General features: G+C 40.9%; 1 protein-coding gene across 2 annotated transcripts in view; it reads right to left on the bottom strand.

The window, feature by feature from the left end:
* mdn1 (midasin AAA ATPase 1) overlaps window positions 1-18,878 on the bottom strand; it is an 83,693-nt gene that overhangs the window by 16,558 nt on the left and 48,257 nt on the right. For both annotated transcript variants that reach the window (XM_067481569.1, XM_067481570.1), the window contains exons 50-74: window positions 18,596-18,709; window positions 16,205-16,334; window positions 15,892-15,998; window positions 15,606-15,739; window positions 14,664-14,830; window positions 14,335-14,455; window positions 13,979-14,192; window positions 12,939-13,179; window positions 12,727-12,850; window positions 12,354-12,518; window positions 12,035-12,249; window positions 11,509-11,896; window positions 8,728-8,840; window positions 7,881-8,550; window positions 7,615-7,776; window positions 6,696-6,981; window positions 5,368-5,606; window positions 4,961-5,056; window positions 4,371-4,465; window positions 4,050-4,174; window positions 3,283-3,435; window positions 2,510-2,619; window positions 2,313-2,386; window positions 1,987-2,170; window positions 1,765-1,909 (exon numbers count right to left, since the gene is read on the bottom strand). In XM_067481569.1, the coding sequence (XP_067337670.1) occupies window positions 1,765-1,909; window positions 1,987-2,170; window positions 2,313-2,386; window positions 2,510-2,619; window positions 3,283-3,435; window positions 4,050-4,174; window positions 4,371-4,465; window positions 4,961-5,056; window positions 5,368-5,606; window positions 6,696-6,981; window positions 7,615-7,776; window positions 7,881-8,550; window positions 8,728-8,840; window positions 11,509-11,896; window positions 12,035-12,249; window positions 12,354-12,518; window positions 12,727-12,850; window positions 12,939-13,179; window positions 13,979-14,192; window positions 14,335-14,455; window positions 14,664-14,830; window positions 15,606-15,739; window positions 15,892-15,998; window positions 16,205-16,334; window positions 18,596-18,709 (4,572 nt within the window). The remainder of the gene's footprint in view (window positions 1-1,764; window positions 1,910-1,986; window positions 2,171-2,312; window positions 2,387-2,509; window positions 2,620-3,282; window positions 3,436-4,049; window positions 4,175-4,370; window positions 4,466-4,960; window positions 5,057-5,367; window positions 5,607-6,695; window positions 6,982-7,614; window positions 7,777-7,880; window positions 8,551-8,727; window positions 8,841-11,508; window positions 11,897-12,034; window positions 12,250-12,353; window positions 12,519-12,726; window positions 12,851-12,938; window positions 13,180-13,978; window positions 14,193-14,334; window positions 14,456-14,663; window positions 14,831-15,605; window positions 15,740-15,891; window positions 15,999-16,204; window positions 16,335-18,595; window positions 18,710-18,878) is intronic.

The following is an 18,878-nucleotide window of genomic DNA, read 5'->3' on the forward strand; positions in this document are numbered from 1 at the left end:
AAGATGAAGACACACTAAGCTTCAATTATAATGTATGAAGAACACTTTGAGCTCAGCTGGTCTTTTTCAAGGCAAGTGCAATGTTTGTATCAGACGGCCATAAATGTGCATACTACATCTCACACCTGTCAACCATCCAACCATCCATTAGTGAAGGGCCAAACAATAAAGAAGCGGCGGTGAGAGTATCGAGCACAAAGAACGCAACCCTGTATTGATGTGTGCATACAGCTGCTGTGTTGTAAGGAAGTGAAGCACAAAATTGAGTTTATTGGGAAGTGCTACTTTTCACTGTATTTGTGCTGAAAGGAAAAGAGACTTTGTTTTGTGATGGCTTGTATTCGTTTTTGTTTTGTCATTATCCACTGATATTTATGGCAGCATCGAGAAAAAGAAGATTTTCTACAATCTGGGATCATTTTGATCTAATAACGCCCAAATAAGGTGTATGTTTTCCTTTCCCGTTTCCACTTTTGCAGGTAAAATGTCGGCTGTGCTCCACTGGACTGTCTTACATAAACTGGAGCACTTCATCAATACACTTCTAAATATTTTTTACAAATTTTGTAGAGAAATTATACAAAATTTATATGTATTCTCGCCTCATCTATGCGTTGTGTAAGAGTTTTTTCCAAAGCAGAAGAACTAGTCTCAAAAGACAAAATTGCCTTTGCCCCAACCTGCTACAAAATCTTTTCTTTCTTAATAAAAGTGTGTAAACCATGCCTGTCCCCCTCACATAATTACACAAGAACTCAAACTTTTAAGTATTTTTTTATAAATGACTAATAAAAATTTCACTTTCATTTGGTAAATGGTCTGCACTCGTATAGCGTTACACACACACACACACACACACACACACACACACACACACACACACACACACACACACACACAGATAGCTGCTGAGCCAACACTCATCGGGAGCAACTAAGTTGGAGGTTCAGTGTCTTGCTCAAGGACACTTCGACATGTGACCGGAATTGGTGGACAACCGCTCCACCTTCCTGCGCCACAGTTGCCCCATTTCACGTTTTTCACTTATAATTCCTTGCGAAAGATTTCTGAAATTCTGTGTTTGACATACTAGTAGTCATAGTCATTAATTTGGTTATATTCAACTAATTGGAATATATACACTTCTCTTTCATTAAGTTAGCACTTTATTATCAGCTGGTTATGTAAACAGGACAATTCATCCACATGTCAGAAGACATTAACCAAGTTTAATGGAAAGACTAACAGATAATGGAACTTCTTTAACTTCAAAGGTATCCTATAAAGTCAAGATGTATCACTCTCCCGGATTTTCTGGGGCTAAAGCAACAGTCTTGAAGATGTACAGTGGTTTTATATCTCACAATCTTTGTTTAGCTTTGCACAACAACAGCTACAGAGAAAAGTGTGAACAATGACTTCCTCATTGATTTAACATTCATTAATGAGAGCTGAGAAGATCTACTGCTGGACACATAATTATAAACAGTAATTATAACCGGCGACTGTGGCGCAGAAAGATAGAGTGGTCGTCCACACGGCTCCTCCACTCACATGTCAGAGTGTCCTTGAGCGAGACACTCACACATAGCATCTCCCCCATCGGTGTGTGTGTGACAGAGATTGTGAATGGGTGAATAAGAAACAATGTAAAGCACTTTAAGTGCAAATGGGTAGAAAAGTGCAGACCATTTAAATGCAGCATCATTACTAGCAAAAACCAAAAAAGAATAGGGCTGTGTTCAGTGTGTACATCATTCATACCAGTAAAGCAGTCCAGGTCTTCAGCCAGTTCTGGCACTGGATGTTTTTTCAGGAGCTGGCAGCATAGTTTCTTCATTTTCCTGGTGAGGATAGGCAGACGACCCTGTAGCAAAGAAGCTTCGACTCCTTCCTCTAGGCCCTCATTCTGACAGACACAGTGTATTTTATTGTTAGTCATTGGTCGTTAGGAAACAAACTGTGTGTACTTAATAATACTGGTACCGGTAGATCTCTGCCCTTTCCAGGCAGGGCAGCCCTCAGTGCCTGATGAACTTGATGGATAGGTGTTTGTTCTGGGTTGCTGTCCACACTATCATGACTTGCACTGCATCCTTGTTCCACCAGAGCAGGGGCACTTGGACCATTCAGAGCCTCCTCAAACTTCTTCACAAACTTGAAGAGAGTCCTGAGAGAAAAAAAAAAACACATGACCTGTTAGGAAGTGGCAGAGAGTATACTGGAGAGTATAATTAAGCAAGACAAAGCCCTAAAGTACAAATGTTCAGCACAAAAGGTACTAACTGTGTGAAATCTAGTTGATAACTTACCGATGTGTTTTCTCCACTGAATGTTTGATGGACCAGAAACTAACATCATTCCACTTTGAGATCTTTACAAAGTCCTAAGAACAATACACATTACTGTGAAACTTCTGTTTGTGCATATACTCTGCATATGAAATAAATCACTGAACAGGTTTAAAGGATTGGTATGCAATAAGAAAGGGACTCATAGTTATACATACTTTGAGCTCCTTCTCGATGGGCTGTCTGAGTTGATCGATTTTGGTCTGAATGCAGTCAGAGAACTGACTGTAGTATTTGTGCAGGTTCCACAGGAGACTGGACAATGACTCTTTAAAAAAAAAAACATACCACATTTTATTGTTTTTGACTTAACCATAGCTCACAGGTAAAATGCATAACAAGTGAGGGACATGGCAAGTAAAGCACATGAATCAGGGAGGACACGAAAGCAAAGCAGTAGTACATACATTGTTAATTTACATTGCATTTCGTTTAGTCAAAATCTAGAGTTACACCCAGAGCTAAGTATCTGGTCAACAATTCAATAAATTTCTTAATACTCATCTGACCAATCACAATTCAATAAATCCCTTATTTTTTACACCCTCTTTTTGTGCACAAGGCCAAAACATGCCTACCCAAAATAAAAGGGTTGTAATTCCTAAATAGTATAGGTTACTAATGACAAGTTGCTTTGAAAATGATTTAGATCTGACATCAGTATTTAGACTCACACTTTGCACAATTTATTCTGTTGCAGATATAATTTTAAACCACTGCTTTATATTCATCATAACATCATATATTCATCATATAATTTATCGGTTGGTTTTGATAAGAGCACCATTTAAGGACAAAGGTCCAATTTTTCTACCCTGTAGTCAAATTACAATTTTGAGAGGAATTATTGTAGTAATCCTTAACTCTTACTCCAACATACTATACTTGGAGCATATAAGAACTTTTTGAGGATAAACTTAAGATAGGTCACCTTGTCCAGGCTGGTTTGGGACCAGAAGGAGGTGACAATGGAAGCTTAGCAGCATGGACAGGCGAGTGTGGAACTCGCCCAGGGTGGAGCCCTCCATAAAGGCCTTGAGGGTCGAGGACACCGAGGACAGGGAGAGGTGTTCCACATCCTCACCTAAAGAGTAGACCCGGAAAGAAAACTGGTAGATCGGCAGATATGGCGATTTCTTTTCATCATGGCCGTTTGAGACACGGGAATGACTAGTGCTAAGCAAAACAGTGCTAATCATCTTGTTACTCTTTACTTCGTACCCGTAACATTTCCTTTACACCGATTTAAATTTGGTAATTTTGGTCTGCAGCATTGTTGGATTCATTTAAATTTCAACAAACTGCAGGAGCCACTGTAGCTGTGGAAAGGTCTACATCATGTGTAAAAAAGTATTCTTGCTGCCTACCCCTTTACCATATATTCCACATTTTACCATTATACTTAATTTTCTTAAAATATATGGTTTTGACCTTCCATTCATTTTAACATTTTAAATATATATTTTTTTAAGTTAACCCTTATATTAAAAAAGCATATAAAACGATTGCAAATTAATTACCCACTATGAGCTTAATAATAAACACATAGTGGAATTATCACTTTTCTCAGTTTCAACAAAAACAGAGAAAATGTAAGCGTCTACAAACAGAACTTATAAAGCTGGAGTATCGTATTGCGTTATATTGTGTGGCTGTATATAAAAAGTAAAGACAAAAACCAACTCCTAACTATTCTACCTGTATTAGTCTCTGTCCTCTGTTCTTCCAGATACTTCTCTACCAGCTGGTAGATAGAAAACCAGTGTTTAGTTGATTTCTCAGTGTGCCGTTTCATTGCATTGTCCAGGCTGCTCGACCAACAGCTACCACACAAAAATGACAGAACAGGACACGTTTACATTATACACAAAGCAGCAGCAAATAATAGATCCTGGTCAAAGTCTCATATACTTGTTGAGGAGTTTTAGGATTAGGACTAGTTGCAAATTTATACTTTCATTAAACTATGATAAAAAGTAACATAAGACATTGTCTTGATTTAATCTTTGTGTGTCTTACTTGAGTTCTAGTTTACGCCACTGGATAATTAGCTGGGTGACAGCCTCTAGTTCCTTCCGTAGAGACACCGAGCGACTGGCATTATTCTCCCAATCCTGAAGACAGCAGCAATAAACAGTGCTCACCTCTGTGCAACAAACTATTTTTAAAAAATGCGCACATGCACTGGAGTCCTGAAATTCTTTCTGGCGGTGTATATGAGTATGCGGATGTCTGATTGACACGCTCGAGAGATTATTAGGACTTTATCCTTCGAGCCCTCAGAACAAAATCTGGTTTATGTGTGTGAGCCCGGGCATTGAGTATGCTGGTCTGTTCTGATTTGTGAGAAGGATTTAAAGTGAGCAAAAGGGCGTGTTGATAACAATTCTTTTTATTAGACACTAGTACTGTAAGCAAAACACTGTTTTGCACAGCCTAATTGTTCTTTCAGTTTGTGCCTCTTGAGGAGTTCCTCTTGAGGACGCTTTTGAATCAGACAATCTACCGCTCTGTGTTACGTGTGAAATAAGATACTGGTCACTGTCCATGGCTGATTTTTCTGGACATTGTGAAGATTTCATATGTGAAACAGACTTAAAATAACTCACTTGGGCTTTACTAAGCACTATCTCCAGGCCATTAAGGAACTTAGCCAGTGGACTGGCCAGGCTGAAAGACAAGATCCTCTCCATCACCACAGTAAGCTGGAAGACATCACATACATGGAGGATTTAGGATACACTTACGCTTATCTGAGTTCACAGTACAACAATTATTTATTATTATTATTTTAGAGCAAGAGTTTACTTTATCTACAGGCCACAGAATCCCCTTCCACCTCATATCCTTCACTATGAATTTGAGCTTCTACCCTCACATTCATTCTTGGCTCTATAAAGACTTAAAAGTAATAATCACACAGTAGTCAACACTGTAATTGTGGAATATTACAAGGTAAAATAACAACACACTTTTTGCTTGTTTACTCTGGGCCTCAATGTAAAAAAAAACTGACCTGCAAAAGTGCAGGGTGTTCTGGCCAGTCGTCTAGTCTTTGCTTCACTGCCGCTCTGAGTTGTTCCAGAACAGGGAGACAGAGGAGGGCTTCGGCCATGTTTGGTTGTTGATAGAAGTCATAAGGTCCTTCTGAAGTGACAGCCAGACCATAAGGACCCCCTGAGCCCTGAATTGAGTTCTGGAGGAGGGAAGAGAGCAGCAGTTCACTTCCTAACAGCTGCTGGTCCAGTTCAGCATCTGGGGGGAAGGGGGACATAGGAAGACGATATTCAGTAGCTATTTACAGAAAATACATTAATCAGCCACTGGTGGTCCTAATAAAATTATAAGGGACAAGGGAGGGTCAGCAAAGTCACTCTGAAAACTCTGTGAGCTGCACTTAAGAAACCTGCTTACTGGAAATCTGCCTATACATGCAGCAGAAAACCAACCTGACTCCTCTACCTCTGAATTATTTTAGTAGCCTAGTGCACTGATTCCAACTGTATAGTACAGGAAAATGCAACTTTCTGACTTTACTTTTTGTATGTGTGTGATCATGTCGCTGAACAGTGAGAGCACAGGAAAAAAAAGGGGAGACATGCAACGGATCAATGGGAACTGTTAAAATTTAAAAAGTCCACAGGGTCAAGTGACTTATTTAGACTTTGCGTTAGTTACATTTTCTGCCGGACTTTAGAGAGACTTTGTTTTAAAAATTCCACAATTGGGATTTTCAAGTGTTCAAGTGTTCCCACACTTGAGAACACTACGCGTGTTCCTGTGTGCGGCCTTTTGTTACACACATGCACAGTTGGAGAAAGGTGATTTTAAACTGTTACATGGCAAAGAAATCAGTGTTCTCCAACAGAAATCTACCTGGGGAAGCCAGGTTTCCCTTACCCAAATTTTATAAAACGACCCTTTCCGTTTACATGAAATGTAAGAAATCAGATTAAATGAGCAAGTATTAGCCTAGAAAAAAAGTAAGCTAAAGTACTATTTCAAATATTTTGCTTAGTACTTTTTCTTAAGTAGATTATCTAAATTTTATTTAAAGAACAAAAGTAATAGTACACTACTAAGAAAACAATGTATTTTAAACAATAGCGGCCAAGTATTCCGCAATGTTGTATATAATGATCAAGATAACTGTTGGTAAATGTGGAGCTCATTTTTAGACAGGTGATTATCCCATAATGATAAATCCGCATTTATTAGTTTGTAATATAAAACATGTTTTTCTATTAAAACCACCAGGTGGTGTTATTGTTAGAGCTGATTAGTGTATGCATGTACCTCCATTAAAACGTGTCACAGTATATTTGTAGCCAAAAAGATACCAACCCATCAGATGGTAAAAGCGTGACATCACAGGGGCAGCAATCTGATAGGAAGAGACCAGGACTTTGACGGCTTGTTTCTTGTGATATACAGGTGCTTTACCCTGATACCACAGGGACTGGGCGTATCCCAGGCACAGGCATTGATGCAACTCAACCAGAGTGTTCATGGCAGCTGGAGACAAGAAGCCAGTGTCAGTCAACTCCCCCAGGGCTTTTTCCTTTTCCTCTTCCAATCCTGAGCTTGGTGGACCCTCCAAACTTGGTGCTGACACAATGTCTGCAAACTCCTGATGAAGAGTACAGACAAAAACTAAAGATAAGACTGACTTATTCCTTAGCTTACCATTTTTGTCTAAGTAGCTCCCAACCAGACAGATATTAATGTAGACATTCATGGTCCGTGGAGGAGCACGGGTACAGATTAAAAAAAATAATAATTATTAAGCGGAAAAAAAGCATTCATGCATTTTTATAGAACCATTATCTTTTTTTCTCAGCTTTTCAGACAAAATCATTTGTGTTCTAATATCCAGGGCTTGTATATATCAATTATATCAGAGCAAGAAAGAGCAGATGGGCCACAGACAGCAGGTAGATTCAAACTGACCTTCTAGCTCTAAGCCGACAACACTGACTACTCCACCACCTTGCTGCCCCACTTGGAAGTCTACAAAAACTGAAACTGTAGAATCGGATCTTTCTGATCATCACCATCAGACAGTATTGGATAAATGGCTCATTTGTTCATTGTATCCAAAATAAATATTTTGTATTTTTGTCTGTGGCTTGTTTTATTTGCACCAAAAAATAAAAATCATATTAATGTCAATTAATACTTTATATTAATTATTATTATATTAATATTAGTCTTCCTCATATTGTGTTCACATGGACAAGTAAGAACAGTTCTACATGAATACCTGGCTAAACTGAGGGAACTGGCGTCTGAAGTCTCTCTCCTCCTGCTCGTCTTCAGTCAGTTGTGAGCCATGGATTCGAATTTGGCTGGAGTACAGGCTTGATTTGAGCTGTTCTTGCTCTCTGCACTGTCTCTCCTTTTCATCCCACTCATTCACCAGAGCCTGGGGAGCATAATCATACATTCAGCATAGCATCGGTGTGCATTAGGCCTAAGAGGTGTTAAGAGAGTCAGACAGATGTTTGACACAAAAATGAAGGCTCTGACCTGACAGATGTGTCTGAGAAGAGCGCAAGCCTGTTGGCTGAGCTCTCCAGTGGAAAGAATATGGCACTGCACATGTAGCAGAGCATTAAAAAGAATTGTGGAAGACTCGGGGACAACATGGTCAGAGTCCTGTTGGGGCAAAAGCCTTGCCAGGGAGTGCAAAACATCCATACATTCCCTAGAGCAGAGGAAGTCTGCCCGAGACAGGTCAGATGGTAGGCTGCGGGACATAGTGGGGAAGGCCAGCAGGCAAGACACCAGCTTGGGAAGACCTGGTACAGGCATCAGTGAGGCAGCTACCTGGGCAGCAACTAATCTCATGCCATACTGGAGCTGGAGGATTCCATTCCGCACTGGTCCAACCAAGTCCGGGTACAGTAGGTAGTCCTCTTGCAGCCTCTGGCAGAAGCGCTGCTGGGAGGTTTGCCATACAGACTCCTCTTTCAGCAGACCCTGAACTGCTGACCTGGACTGAGAGGATGAGCCCTGCAGGGCCTTCAGCAGTTGGGAGAGTAGGTCTTGCACAGCAGATGCCTGGCCAATGCTGCAGAGGTAGTGCTGGAGCTCCTGGAAGAGCCGACCATACTGGGGTTCACAAGGTCGGTAGGCCTGCTTTCTGGAAAGCTCAGCTATCTGCTCCTTAACTTGCTGGATACGGATCCACAGGTACCTACAACCACAAATCAGGCACGTAACTGATGAAAACTAATAGCTGAGAGTATGTAATCTTGTTTTATGACTCAATATTATAAGATTCAACATACCCGCTCTAAAACACTTTTTTTTTCAACCGTATTCTGTTGTTAGTTAGAATATGATATAATCAAAATCTGCGGCTTGCTCTGACCTGATTCGAGGATGTTGGAAGCCATCAGTTGTGCTGCTCTCCTCCAGCTCTGCCCCAGTCATCAGCTGCGATGACAGGCTCCGTCCTCGCCACTCTTCTTGTAGCAGAGCCAGCTGTAAGAAAGACCTTCATCATTTAAATTTCCAGTACACCAACTTTTGGGTTGATCATTTCATGTTAAACATTTTAAACAAGACAAAGAAGGCAAACCTGAGTGCAGTGTGTGTGGAAATCTTTGTCTACTTAAGGTGCATTGTGTGCATGTTTTATTTTTGTGTAAGGGTGTAGCAGTTGAGTATTAGTAGTTCAGTGTGTATAGTACAGCATGAACAGCAGCAATGTAGAATTGAGTAGGACAGCGTGCGATGTAAATAATGATTTAAGTGGAGAATAGACTCAGACTATGTCATAATTAAAGTTAGGATAAAAAAAAATTATTATCGTGCCCAATAATAATTGGGCTCTATATCGCTATCTCTGCTTGGGTTCAAAACTTTAGGCTACCATCATATCATTATCTGTATGTGTATGTGTGTGTGTGATTGTGAGTGTGAATGGGTGAATAAGAAGCAGTGTAAAGCGCTTTGAGTGCCAATAGGTAGACAAGTGCTATATAAGTGCAGAACATTTACCATTTAAGTGAGATCTCTCACCATAGGATTCGCCTCCTCACGCATTCAAAAAAACATCTATACCATTACGTCAGCGATGACAGGCTGGCAGTTGTGACATTCACGTCAAAGCCCTCCACCTTTATAGGACCAATGCATCATCACTCTTCAATCAAATCTAGCACACCTCTTCTCGGTTCATTCAACAGCAGGAACGGCGCTCTGGTAAGATATATCTCACTCATGCTACTTAGCGAGTCAGAGTTATAAAATTAACCCAACCTGGTAGAGTGAGCATACAACCTAACTGGAGCGGCATCCACTATTCAATGAGCCTTTGTTTGATGGTGGGCAAATTACACATTTTCAATCTCTACTGTTCCACAGACTGGTGAGTTGGTAGCTGAAAAGCTGCGGGGACTACTGGTGAACATGTTTTAATCACTATTGGGATGAAAGCTGGATTAGGTTTAAAATTCACCACAATGTTATAAGGAGAGAACCACATGCAGACACACAGCATGAATGTCACCAGTTCATTTAACTGTGCCTAGGACAACGGCACAGCAACCTTAAGAGCTAACACATTCATGTCTATGTGTTCCAGTGGGTCAAATGCACAGCTAGTGAAGGCCTTGAGAACAGCGAAATCCTGGGTAGATAAAATTGAGTTGAAGTCTTTGTGCTGTCTTTATAAACTGGCAAACCAGGGGTTGCTTATCTTACTGTTTTATAGTAACAACAAAACTAACAGGTCAAGTGAAAATTGCAGTAGAAAATGCCTTTTTCTTTCCAATTAAGTCCTGTAGAAAAGAAAAATCTACTGTCTACTGAAGATTGGAAAGGAATTTCCAGCGTCCTTTTGATTCCTTCTCCCTTTGAAGTCATAAAGAGGGAGAGGCACTGTGCAATGGGAGGAGTCACAGATTGTTCCACAGAAGCTGCTTCACCTCCACCAGCCAGTTCAGAAGAAGACAGTTCACCTGTGGTGTGGGTGGAATCAGGGCAAGTGGAGAATCCAAGGCCACTCGTTCATGAACATGTCCAGAGGTGCACTTCGATTGCCAAGGGAGGCACACTGTGCATTCTTCTGCAATGCAAACAGATCCACCTCAGCACAGCCAATTTAATCGCCTACAGGCGAGTTTAGTCTCTAACCTGCATAAAGTGGATTTCCACTGAACAGGATACACACTCAAATTCTAAATGGCTGGGGTGTGTGTTTTCTCACCAAGAGGAGATGAGCTAAGATTGTCTGTTCTCATCAGAGCATGTTGACCGTCAAGAAACAGGAGGAATGTTTCAGTGTTAGAAAGACTGCCAACAGTTTAAGGTAATTGATGAAGGCCTAATATCTGATTATGGTGCCCACTAGACAACCTATATACTGATCTGCCCTATAACACAACATCCCAGCCAGAGGGAGCACTCCTGTAAACCACTAAGGTCAAAGTCTGCTGTAGAACCACACCAGGAGCTTTGTGTGGAAGGCCAAGCTCTTTGGACAACTTGGATGTCTGATGAGGAGTAGAAGTTAAGCCATTCTGCCCCTAACTGAAGCACAAGAATTGACATACACTTGCCCATGTGTCTGTTTATTTAGCTTTATGCTCAACAAACAGGCCGATGTCTTTAACTGCTGTAATTTCATCTTCTACAGGGTGGCATGTGAGCCATGCTATGAGCTTAGGTGTCTTCCAGATAGATGTCAACAGAAAATTATCAAAGCCATAATCGTTGTCCACCTTATAATTCAAAATAAGGGGTTCATCCGTTAGTGGATGCACCACATTCTGTGTACAGCCCCAACGCTGAAGTTCAGGTTCTGGATGATTCCCCTCAGCCGCAGAGTTAGGATTCCCGTGAGGTGGCATTGGGAAGAACACAGAACTGAACCATAATGATGGACTGCCAGGCCAGGTGGTGGCAGAGGTTCTTCGTTTAGCTAGCTAGCCATTATACTCGTACTGAAGAAAATTGCTCGGCATCTGAAGTGAGACGAAGTGAACGAATGACGAGAGACACCATGTTGATACCCAATAAAGGTGGAGGGATTTAATGTGGATGTCATGACTTTCAGCCTATCAGGGCTGGCGTAAAAGTGTTCTAGCATCTAGTAAGTTGTTTTACTTGATATATGTCAGCAAAAGGATAATGATATGTGTCTGACCTCCTGCTTAGCATAGTTGAGTTTGTAGGCCCTCTTAACAGCTGGATCAAAGATGGTCTGCGGTGTCCAGACTTTGATCTGCAGCAGGCCCATGTTGACCCAGAACACTCCGGAGCGGGCAAGTGTGTTGGAGCCTTTGATCTTGCTTTGGATGTACTGTTGCAGGCAGGTGATGCAGGCCTCCACCAGGCTATCAGGGAGCAGCTTTGGGGGCAGGAAGTCTCTAAAGAGTTTTTGGATCTCCTGGGCAGCTACCAGGGGGTCAGGATCTTCCACAAGGCTTTCACAGTTCTCCATGTAGCCCTCTTGCAGGGTAGGAGGCAGCAGGTCGACCATACTCTGAAGCTGTCGACGTAGGACTATGCCCTGGAGTCTAAAGTCTGTGCCCCTGTGGAGATGTGGGTGTGTTAAAACCAAAAATGCTAAATCCACATGAGAAACATTTTTATTTGACTGCTTTTCGAAGAAAATAAAGCAAAACACTCCCAAGAGGAGAAAGGAAGAGAATATGTTCCTTCTTCTCTACCTGAATTCAGACAGGGCAGGGATAGCCATGTTTTCCCACAGCACTGCAGACACATCCTGCAGCTGCTGTATGCTCTTTTTCCACTGCCCTATCATGACATGGGAGAGAGAGAAAAAGTTGTCTCCAGATGGCTCCGGGTGATCTCCAGTCTCACTCTTGGTGAGCACTCTCAGCATGCAGTGTGACCACACTGCTTTACTTAGCAAGGCTGGACCCTGAAATCAACATGGACACTATTCAGTAAATTTTGATGAAACCAGAAAAACATTGGTTACTAATCAGTGTACTGACATCAACATGACACATTAAAAGCCAGTACCATTTTATCTGCTCCTAGGGGAAGCTTTGAGTCTGGCTGGGTCTTAGGATTTAGGGGGTCCCATTTCAGCCAGTGGTCTGGGTTTGAGGTCACGCTGCTGGTCCATAAGGCATCCAGGGCCTCTGACAACAGTTCACACCACACAAACTGCATCTCCTCAGCTGGCTACAGTGGAGAACAATCATGAGCAGAATTATTTACGTCAAGCTAAATAATTCACTTCTAATCCTATCTGATACAACCTAGTGGAGATTTGCTTGACACATGAAATCATTCATTAGTTGCCAATGCTGTAAATTTTCTGTTACTATATTGCTTCATATATTATAATTAAAACATGTCAATCTATTATTATCCAGTTTATGACACTGACCCTGTCACTGCTGAGCAAGAACCAGAGTGGCTGAAGCTGTCTGACATTCATCGGTGTGGACTGGAGACAGTAACGAAGATGTCTAGAGAGTTCTCGACGTAAGCGGTCTTCTGACTCTTGATCACTGCAGACCACCAAGACAAGATTTAACGTAATAAACTGATTTAAGATCAGTTGCCATAAATGTTATTATTCAGTTAAAAGGATTTTACCCAGGAGATAGTGTCAGGTTCAGCAGGTCAGTACTGAGTCGCAGCTGGTTTAGTACAGCTAGTTGTTCCATCAAGGGCCAGAGCTGGGCCTTGCGGCTGAGCTGCTGAAGCTCTTCACAGGCCAGGCGTCCTCTGTCTGCAGTCTCCTGGCCCTCAGACATATAAGAGACCTCTAAGAGACCAATAGAGGTCATCTGACGCTGCTGCTGCTCCACACTCGAGACCAATCTCTCCAACACTCCTAATGGAAACACGTTAAATAATACATTGTTCTCTTAGATTTGAAACTAGACTCTAAGGTCAATGCTACACTCGCACCCCCAATCAACTTTTGCTCTTTATCAGCACAAGACAATGTAACATGTACCACCAAAAAAGTACCATGCACAAGTGAGTTTAAAAAAAAATTAAGAACCTATCCAAAAACAAGTGAGATCTGAGTAATAACAAAATGTCTCTTCTTATCTCTTCTTTTGAAAAAGGCTTAATTAATAACAGTGGTCTACCAAATGATAGGGCCAACATTTTTAATTAACTGGAATTAATTTGTTGTGACTTGACTGTTGCAGAACACCTACAGTCATGTTGAATTGACTTCTTTCCGCTTGGTTGGAAGCAACAAGTAAAAAATTCCATTTGACATGACCTCTGGCTAACCAGATTTGGACGACTGAGAACGTTCACAGACATTTAACAACTGACTATAAAGGCTATGACTGACTATAGAGGCCTGTACTTCTACAGTAATAAGTTTAAGGTTGGGATTAAAGAAAGGGATAAAAACAAGCAAGTAAAAATAGTAAAATACTCTAAATTCTAAATATTTGCACAAAACCTGAACAGGAACTCGGGTTTGTTCATATTATTTAAATACATTATTTTTTATTGTTATTTATTTTATTTTATGTGTTGGTTTGTTTGATCAAAAATTAAACCTTTAAAGTTTGTCATACATGATATACATAAAAGCACACTGACTGCCCAAAATTGACATTCTGAGATGGTAAGTTGGGCAGTCAGGTCACGCAATGCAAGCTCACCAGATTTTTGTGGATCTAGTTGGTTGTTGGCCAGAAGAACAAGACCCAGGGCTTCTAGCAGACTCTCTTTCATATCTAGCCTCAACCCAGCACCATAAAGCTGTAACAGTTCCTGTTTCCAAGGAAAAGTGGTGCTGTCCAGCTTCAGACTGCTTACATCCAGGGCTTTGCTCAGGACTCGCAGCCGAGACACACACTCAGCCACTGATTCCAACTAAAGAAGAATATGGATTTAGTTTGTGAAATAATTCAGATAATCTCAGATACTGAAAAATAAGAAACACAGGAAACATAATTGAAATGAGGTTATATCTGCACAGACTTGGGTCAGTACAGCTAAAGCAGTCTTTCCGCACCTTAAATGGCAGAGGTTTCCCCAGAGTCTTCTGAATGCCCTTTAGTGCTGTGGCCACAGACACAGGGGTAGACAGAAGAGTGTGAATGGCTGCAGAGACTGCCTCCAATTCCTGGTGACCTCTGGAAAACAGCACAGCCATGTGTTAAGCAGCAACACAAGAATGTTTGACATTGAAAATAAAGTTGTTGCATTAACACGTTATATTTGAGTCCTATTGCAAACCGTTAAGGTTAAACAATAGCGCCAGGGTTACTTTTTTAACAGTAAATTACACATGTAACTTTGAATGAAAAAATTTGATTATGTAGAGTGGAAATAAATATGTACTCAAATGTGGCGTCAGCGTCTCCCAGCAGTAGTTGTGGGAGTCGAAGGATGAGGTGTTTCTGCACCCATTGCCAATGCAGAGACAGGATGGACATGCACTGAGAGTCAGCTGGCAGTGTGCTGCAGACATCCCAGAAACGATCAAGCCACTGCAGCAACTGAAGAATCTAAATACACATGACAGGAAGTTTACTATACGCAAGTAGAAATCTGTTCATTTATAAAGTCTGCGTATGTCATCTGAGGACTTGTTCTTTCGTGATTTTATAAACTTCAAGGTTCAGGGTAGGGTGACAAAGTTATGACCATTACTTCTGCGCTCTCTCAAGGAGAATACCTAGATACAGAGAGTTATATTACATGACAATTAAATTCATGTATATTAATTATGGTTAAATATTTTGTAACCAACATAATTGTCGGTGCATCAATACAAATATCTGTAAATCTACATAGTTCATTCACTATTTTTAACCAAACTAATTAAAGCTGACAGTCTACAAGCACATATTGTTTCACTTCAAATCAACTTTGGAGGCAAACCAAGCCAAAGATTATGAAAACCGTGTCACTGTCCAAATATATGAACTGAATAAAAGTAATACTGTATAGAAGCGGCAGTAGTAGTAAAAAAATACCAATACAGATAGCAGTAACAAGTAATAGCAGTGGTCATGAATATAGTAGCAGCAGCAGACCTAGCAGTGGAAGGGGAAACTATTAGAAATTAAAACAAGAAGAAAGCAGCAGTGGATGTTATAGTGATTAAAAGCACTATAAGTAGTAGTTGTAGCAGCTCAAAATAGTGGTACCAGAGTAGGGGCAGTAATGGAAGTACCAGCAGTAGGAGCAATTGTAGGAGTAGTAGTAATAACAGTATAGGTCTTAGTCACATTAGGTACAATATTTCTGGATGCAAAGAGACTGATAAAAATTTCAGACCTCAAACATAATGTGGTCTGAGATGTAAGGCTGTCCACTCTGGACAGCCTGGAGTGTAAATGAGTTCCACAGCTCGAAGAAGCTGTGCAGATGCATCAACACTGGATGGGGCAGCTGACCAACATCCACAGTTCCTGTGTAAGGACAAAAATCAATCAATTAACTAATCATCATGACCAAACATCATTTGGTTTGGCCTGCCACAAGTAACAGCTGGGCGCCAGGTATCTGAAACTTATATAATATTGCATCATGCTGTCACTTTTAACATGTGTTGTGTAGAAACCTTTGCTGAAGGCAGTGGCTATTCTCAGAGCACAGTTTTGAGCAGACAGGTTTACAGCGCAGGTGCAGATGACAGCCCTCTCTTCTCGGTCCATCATTAGAGCAATCCTAACACACACACGCAAATCATAAGCGCTCTACAGCTGTGGGACACTTTTACTTTAGCTACAGCTAAAACAAATAAACTATTTTCTGTTTTTTAGTTTAAACATTTCCCATAACACTTAACTAGATCAACTATCAGAATTAAATAATTTTGAAGAGTTAGAGCCCTATACATAGTAATGACCAGTGATTCAAGATGGATCTGTTACCTGTTGGCAACTGCATTCAGTGCCTCCAAAAACTCCATGTATCTTTCCTCATCTTCAAAGTTACATTTATTGGCCAAAATATCTAGATACTGTTTATTCCAGCGCATGTCCATCAGAATCCTGTATTCATCTGCAAAATAACAGACGGTAAATTTATAACAGCGTTAACAGATGCAGTCAAGAATTCCTAACACCTTAAATGTTATAGTGGTAATGATTACATCCTGTAAACCTCTTTGTGTTAGGTTAGTTTCTAAGGTACAGATGGCCTGAGAGTAAACATCTGGTGGTCCAGCGGCAGGAATAAAAGACACTTCACTATGTCCAGTATTTTGCACTGTCCTATGGACCACTGAGTAGCCCATATTTGCAATTATCCATGCTACCCATCTGCTCAAAATGTCCATGAAGTAAAGCTTTTGTCTGTATAAAATAGAACAGGCTTGGACATTTTGGGCAAAGTATAACACCAATTTGAAAAAAGTTGGAACAATTCGTAAAACATAAAGACACAATGCAATGATTTGCAAATCTTATCAACCCATATTTTATTCACAATAGAACATTAACAACATATCAGATGTTTAAACTGAGGCATTTTACCATTTCATGGAAAATATTAGCTCATTTTGAATTTAAAAAAAATTAAGAACTCATAAGAGTTTTCAGTCTTGCTCAAACACTTCATAGGGAATAAGGTGCCTGGGGAAATAAAAATAAAATGTTCTTGTGAAAAAATTTTCTGTAGAGGAATATCTGTGTAATAATTTGTAGCATAGGATGCAGGACATTACTCAGCTAAGTGGGGGTATAAGGAAATATTATTTTCAAGGGGAATGTAAGAATGGCTGAACCTGACTGAGGTGAGCCTAAAAATTTTTAAATATAATTTTGAGGCCCGAGCACTTTATATTATCAGTGGAAAACACCACTCTCTCCTTAGGACTGACACAAAAACCAAAGACACTCTTGTAGTAAAGAAGCACATCTTCTCTTCCTCTACTGAAAGTACACAGGAGAAAATAGACAAAAGCCCTCATCAAATGTCCGAACCTTTCTGTGTGCTGGATGCATGTTAAACCCATCCCCTAGTTGTACAGAGCTAAATGGTTAATGGTAAATGTTCTGCACTTATATAGCGCTTTTCTACCTATTGGCACTCAAAGTGCTTTACATTGCTTCTTATTCACCCATTCACACTCACAATCACACACACACACACACACACACACACTGGTGGGGGCCAATGCTCACCGGGAGCCACTAAGTTGGGATTCAGTGTCTTGCTCAAGGACACTTTGACCAGAGGAGCCGGGGATTGAACCAACAACTGTGAGATTGGTGGACAACCGCTCTACCTTCCTGCGCCACAGTCGCCCCTCATGCAATGTGTGTGAGAGCATTTGTGAATTTGGTTCTACACATATGGAAATTAAATAAACATAAATCTAGAATGGTACACCCAAAACATTTTTTGGGATAAGAAAATACTAAGAGCAGAAGCCCAGATTTATTGACTCCTTTGGCACAATTTAAACTTGCTTTGGATAGAAGAAACATAGCTCATCAATCTGTCTCAGTGAGGCTACAGATAAGGATCCATTATTCTGAATGCCAGTCTGTTTCCTCTAATCAAAGTTAGTCGACTGTCTTCCATTCTGGGTATTAAGATGAGCATTTTGTTCCAGTAGCAGAGGTGATGGGCTGCGCCTCATGTAGGAAGAACTCTCAGGGGACAGGGTACACCTGACCTTTTCTGCCAAAGGATGGCATTCTCACTATCATTCTCTTATCTAGTAGGATCTAAATTAACATCCTCCTCCTACTCCGGCATTAGACTTTTCCTCAAATTCAAGAAGCTAGAGTAACAAATAAATGGTCTGCACTTATATAGCGCTTTTCTTTTCTACCTATTGGCACTCAAAGTGCTTTACGCTGCTTCTTATTTACCCATTCACACTCACAATCACACACACACTCACACACCAATGGGGGAGCTGCTATGCAGCTGGCCAACACTCACCGGTAGCAACTAAGTTGGGGTTCAGTGTCTTGCTCAAGGACACTTCGACATGTGACCGGAGGAGCCAGGGATTGAACCAACAACTGCGAGATTGGTGGACAACCGCTCTACCTTCCTGCCCCACAGTTGGGCATGTTTTGCACCCATAGCTGTGATCTAGAGGCATCCCTCCCCAAAACAGATAAGCAAACCTATAAGCAGCTGGGGAAGGGCAAATGTCCAAATAGAGCTACTATTGTTATTATCCCAACATCAGACAGCCAATCTTGTGTTGCTGTAAGCCACTTCATGTCGTGTTTACTTAACTATCAAACAAGAACAAGAAAAAACCTGAAGTTGATGGAAGAAAAAGGTCAGAGAAAGTTTACCTGTGCTGTGAGGCTGAAGCAACTCTGCAAGTGACTTGCCTTTAGTAGCAAGTTTGCTGCCAAACACAGCCTTCAGTGCCCTGTTCCCTGCCTCAACCTGGACCAGGGCTGAATCTAGAATAGTCAAAAATGACACAGCATTGGAAATATTAATTTCTGCAGTGAAGTACAGTTAAAATATGACCTGTAATACCAGTGGTCAGCCTCATCTGAACTCACCATAGTGAAATTCTTATCTTAAAGTCTACTGTCATTGCACAGAAAGTACTGTGTACTTATTAGT

This window comes from Channa argus, chromosome 17 (genome assembly GCF_033026475.1).
Source record: "Channa argus isolate prfri chromosome 17, Channa argus male v1.0, whole genome shotgun sequence".
Lineage (NCBI taxonomy): Eukaryota > Metazoa > Chordata > Actinopteri > Anabantiformes > Channidae > Channa > Channa argus.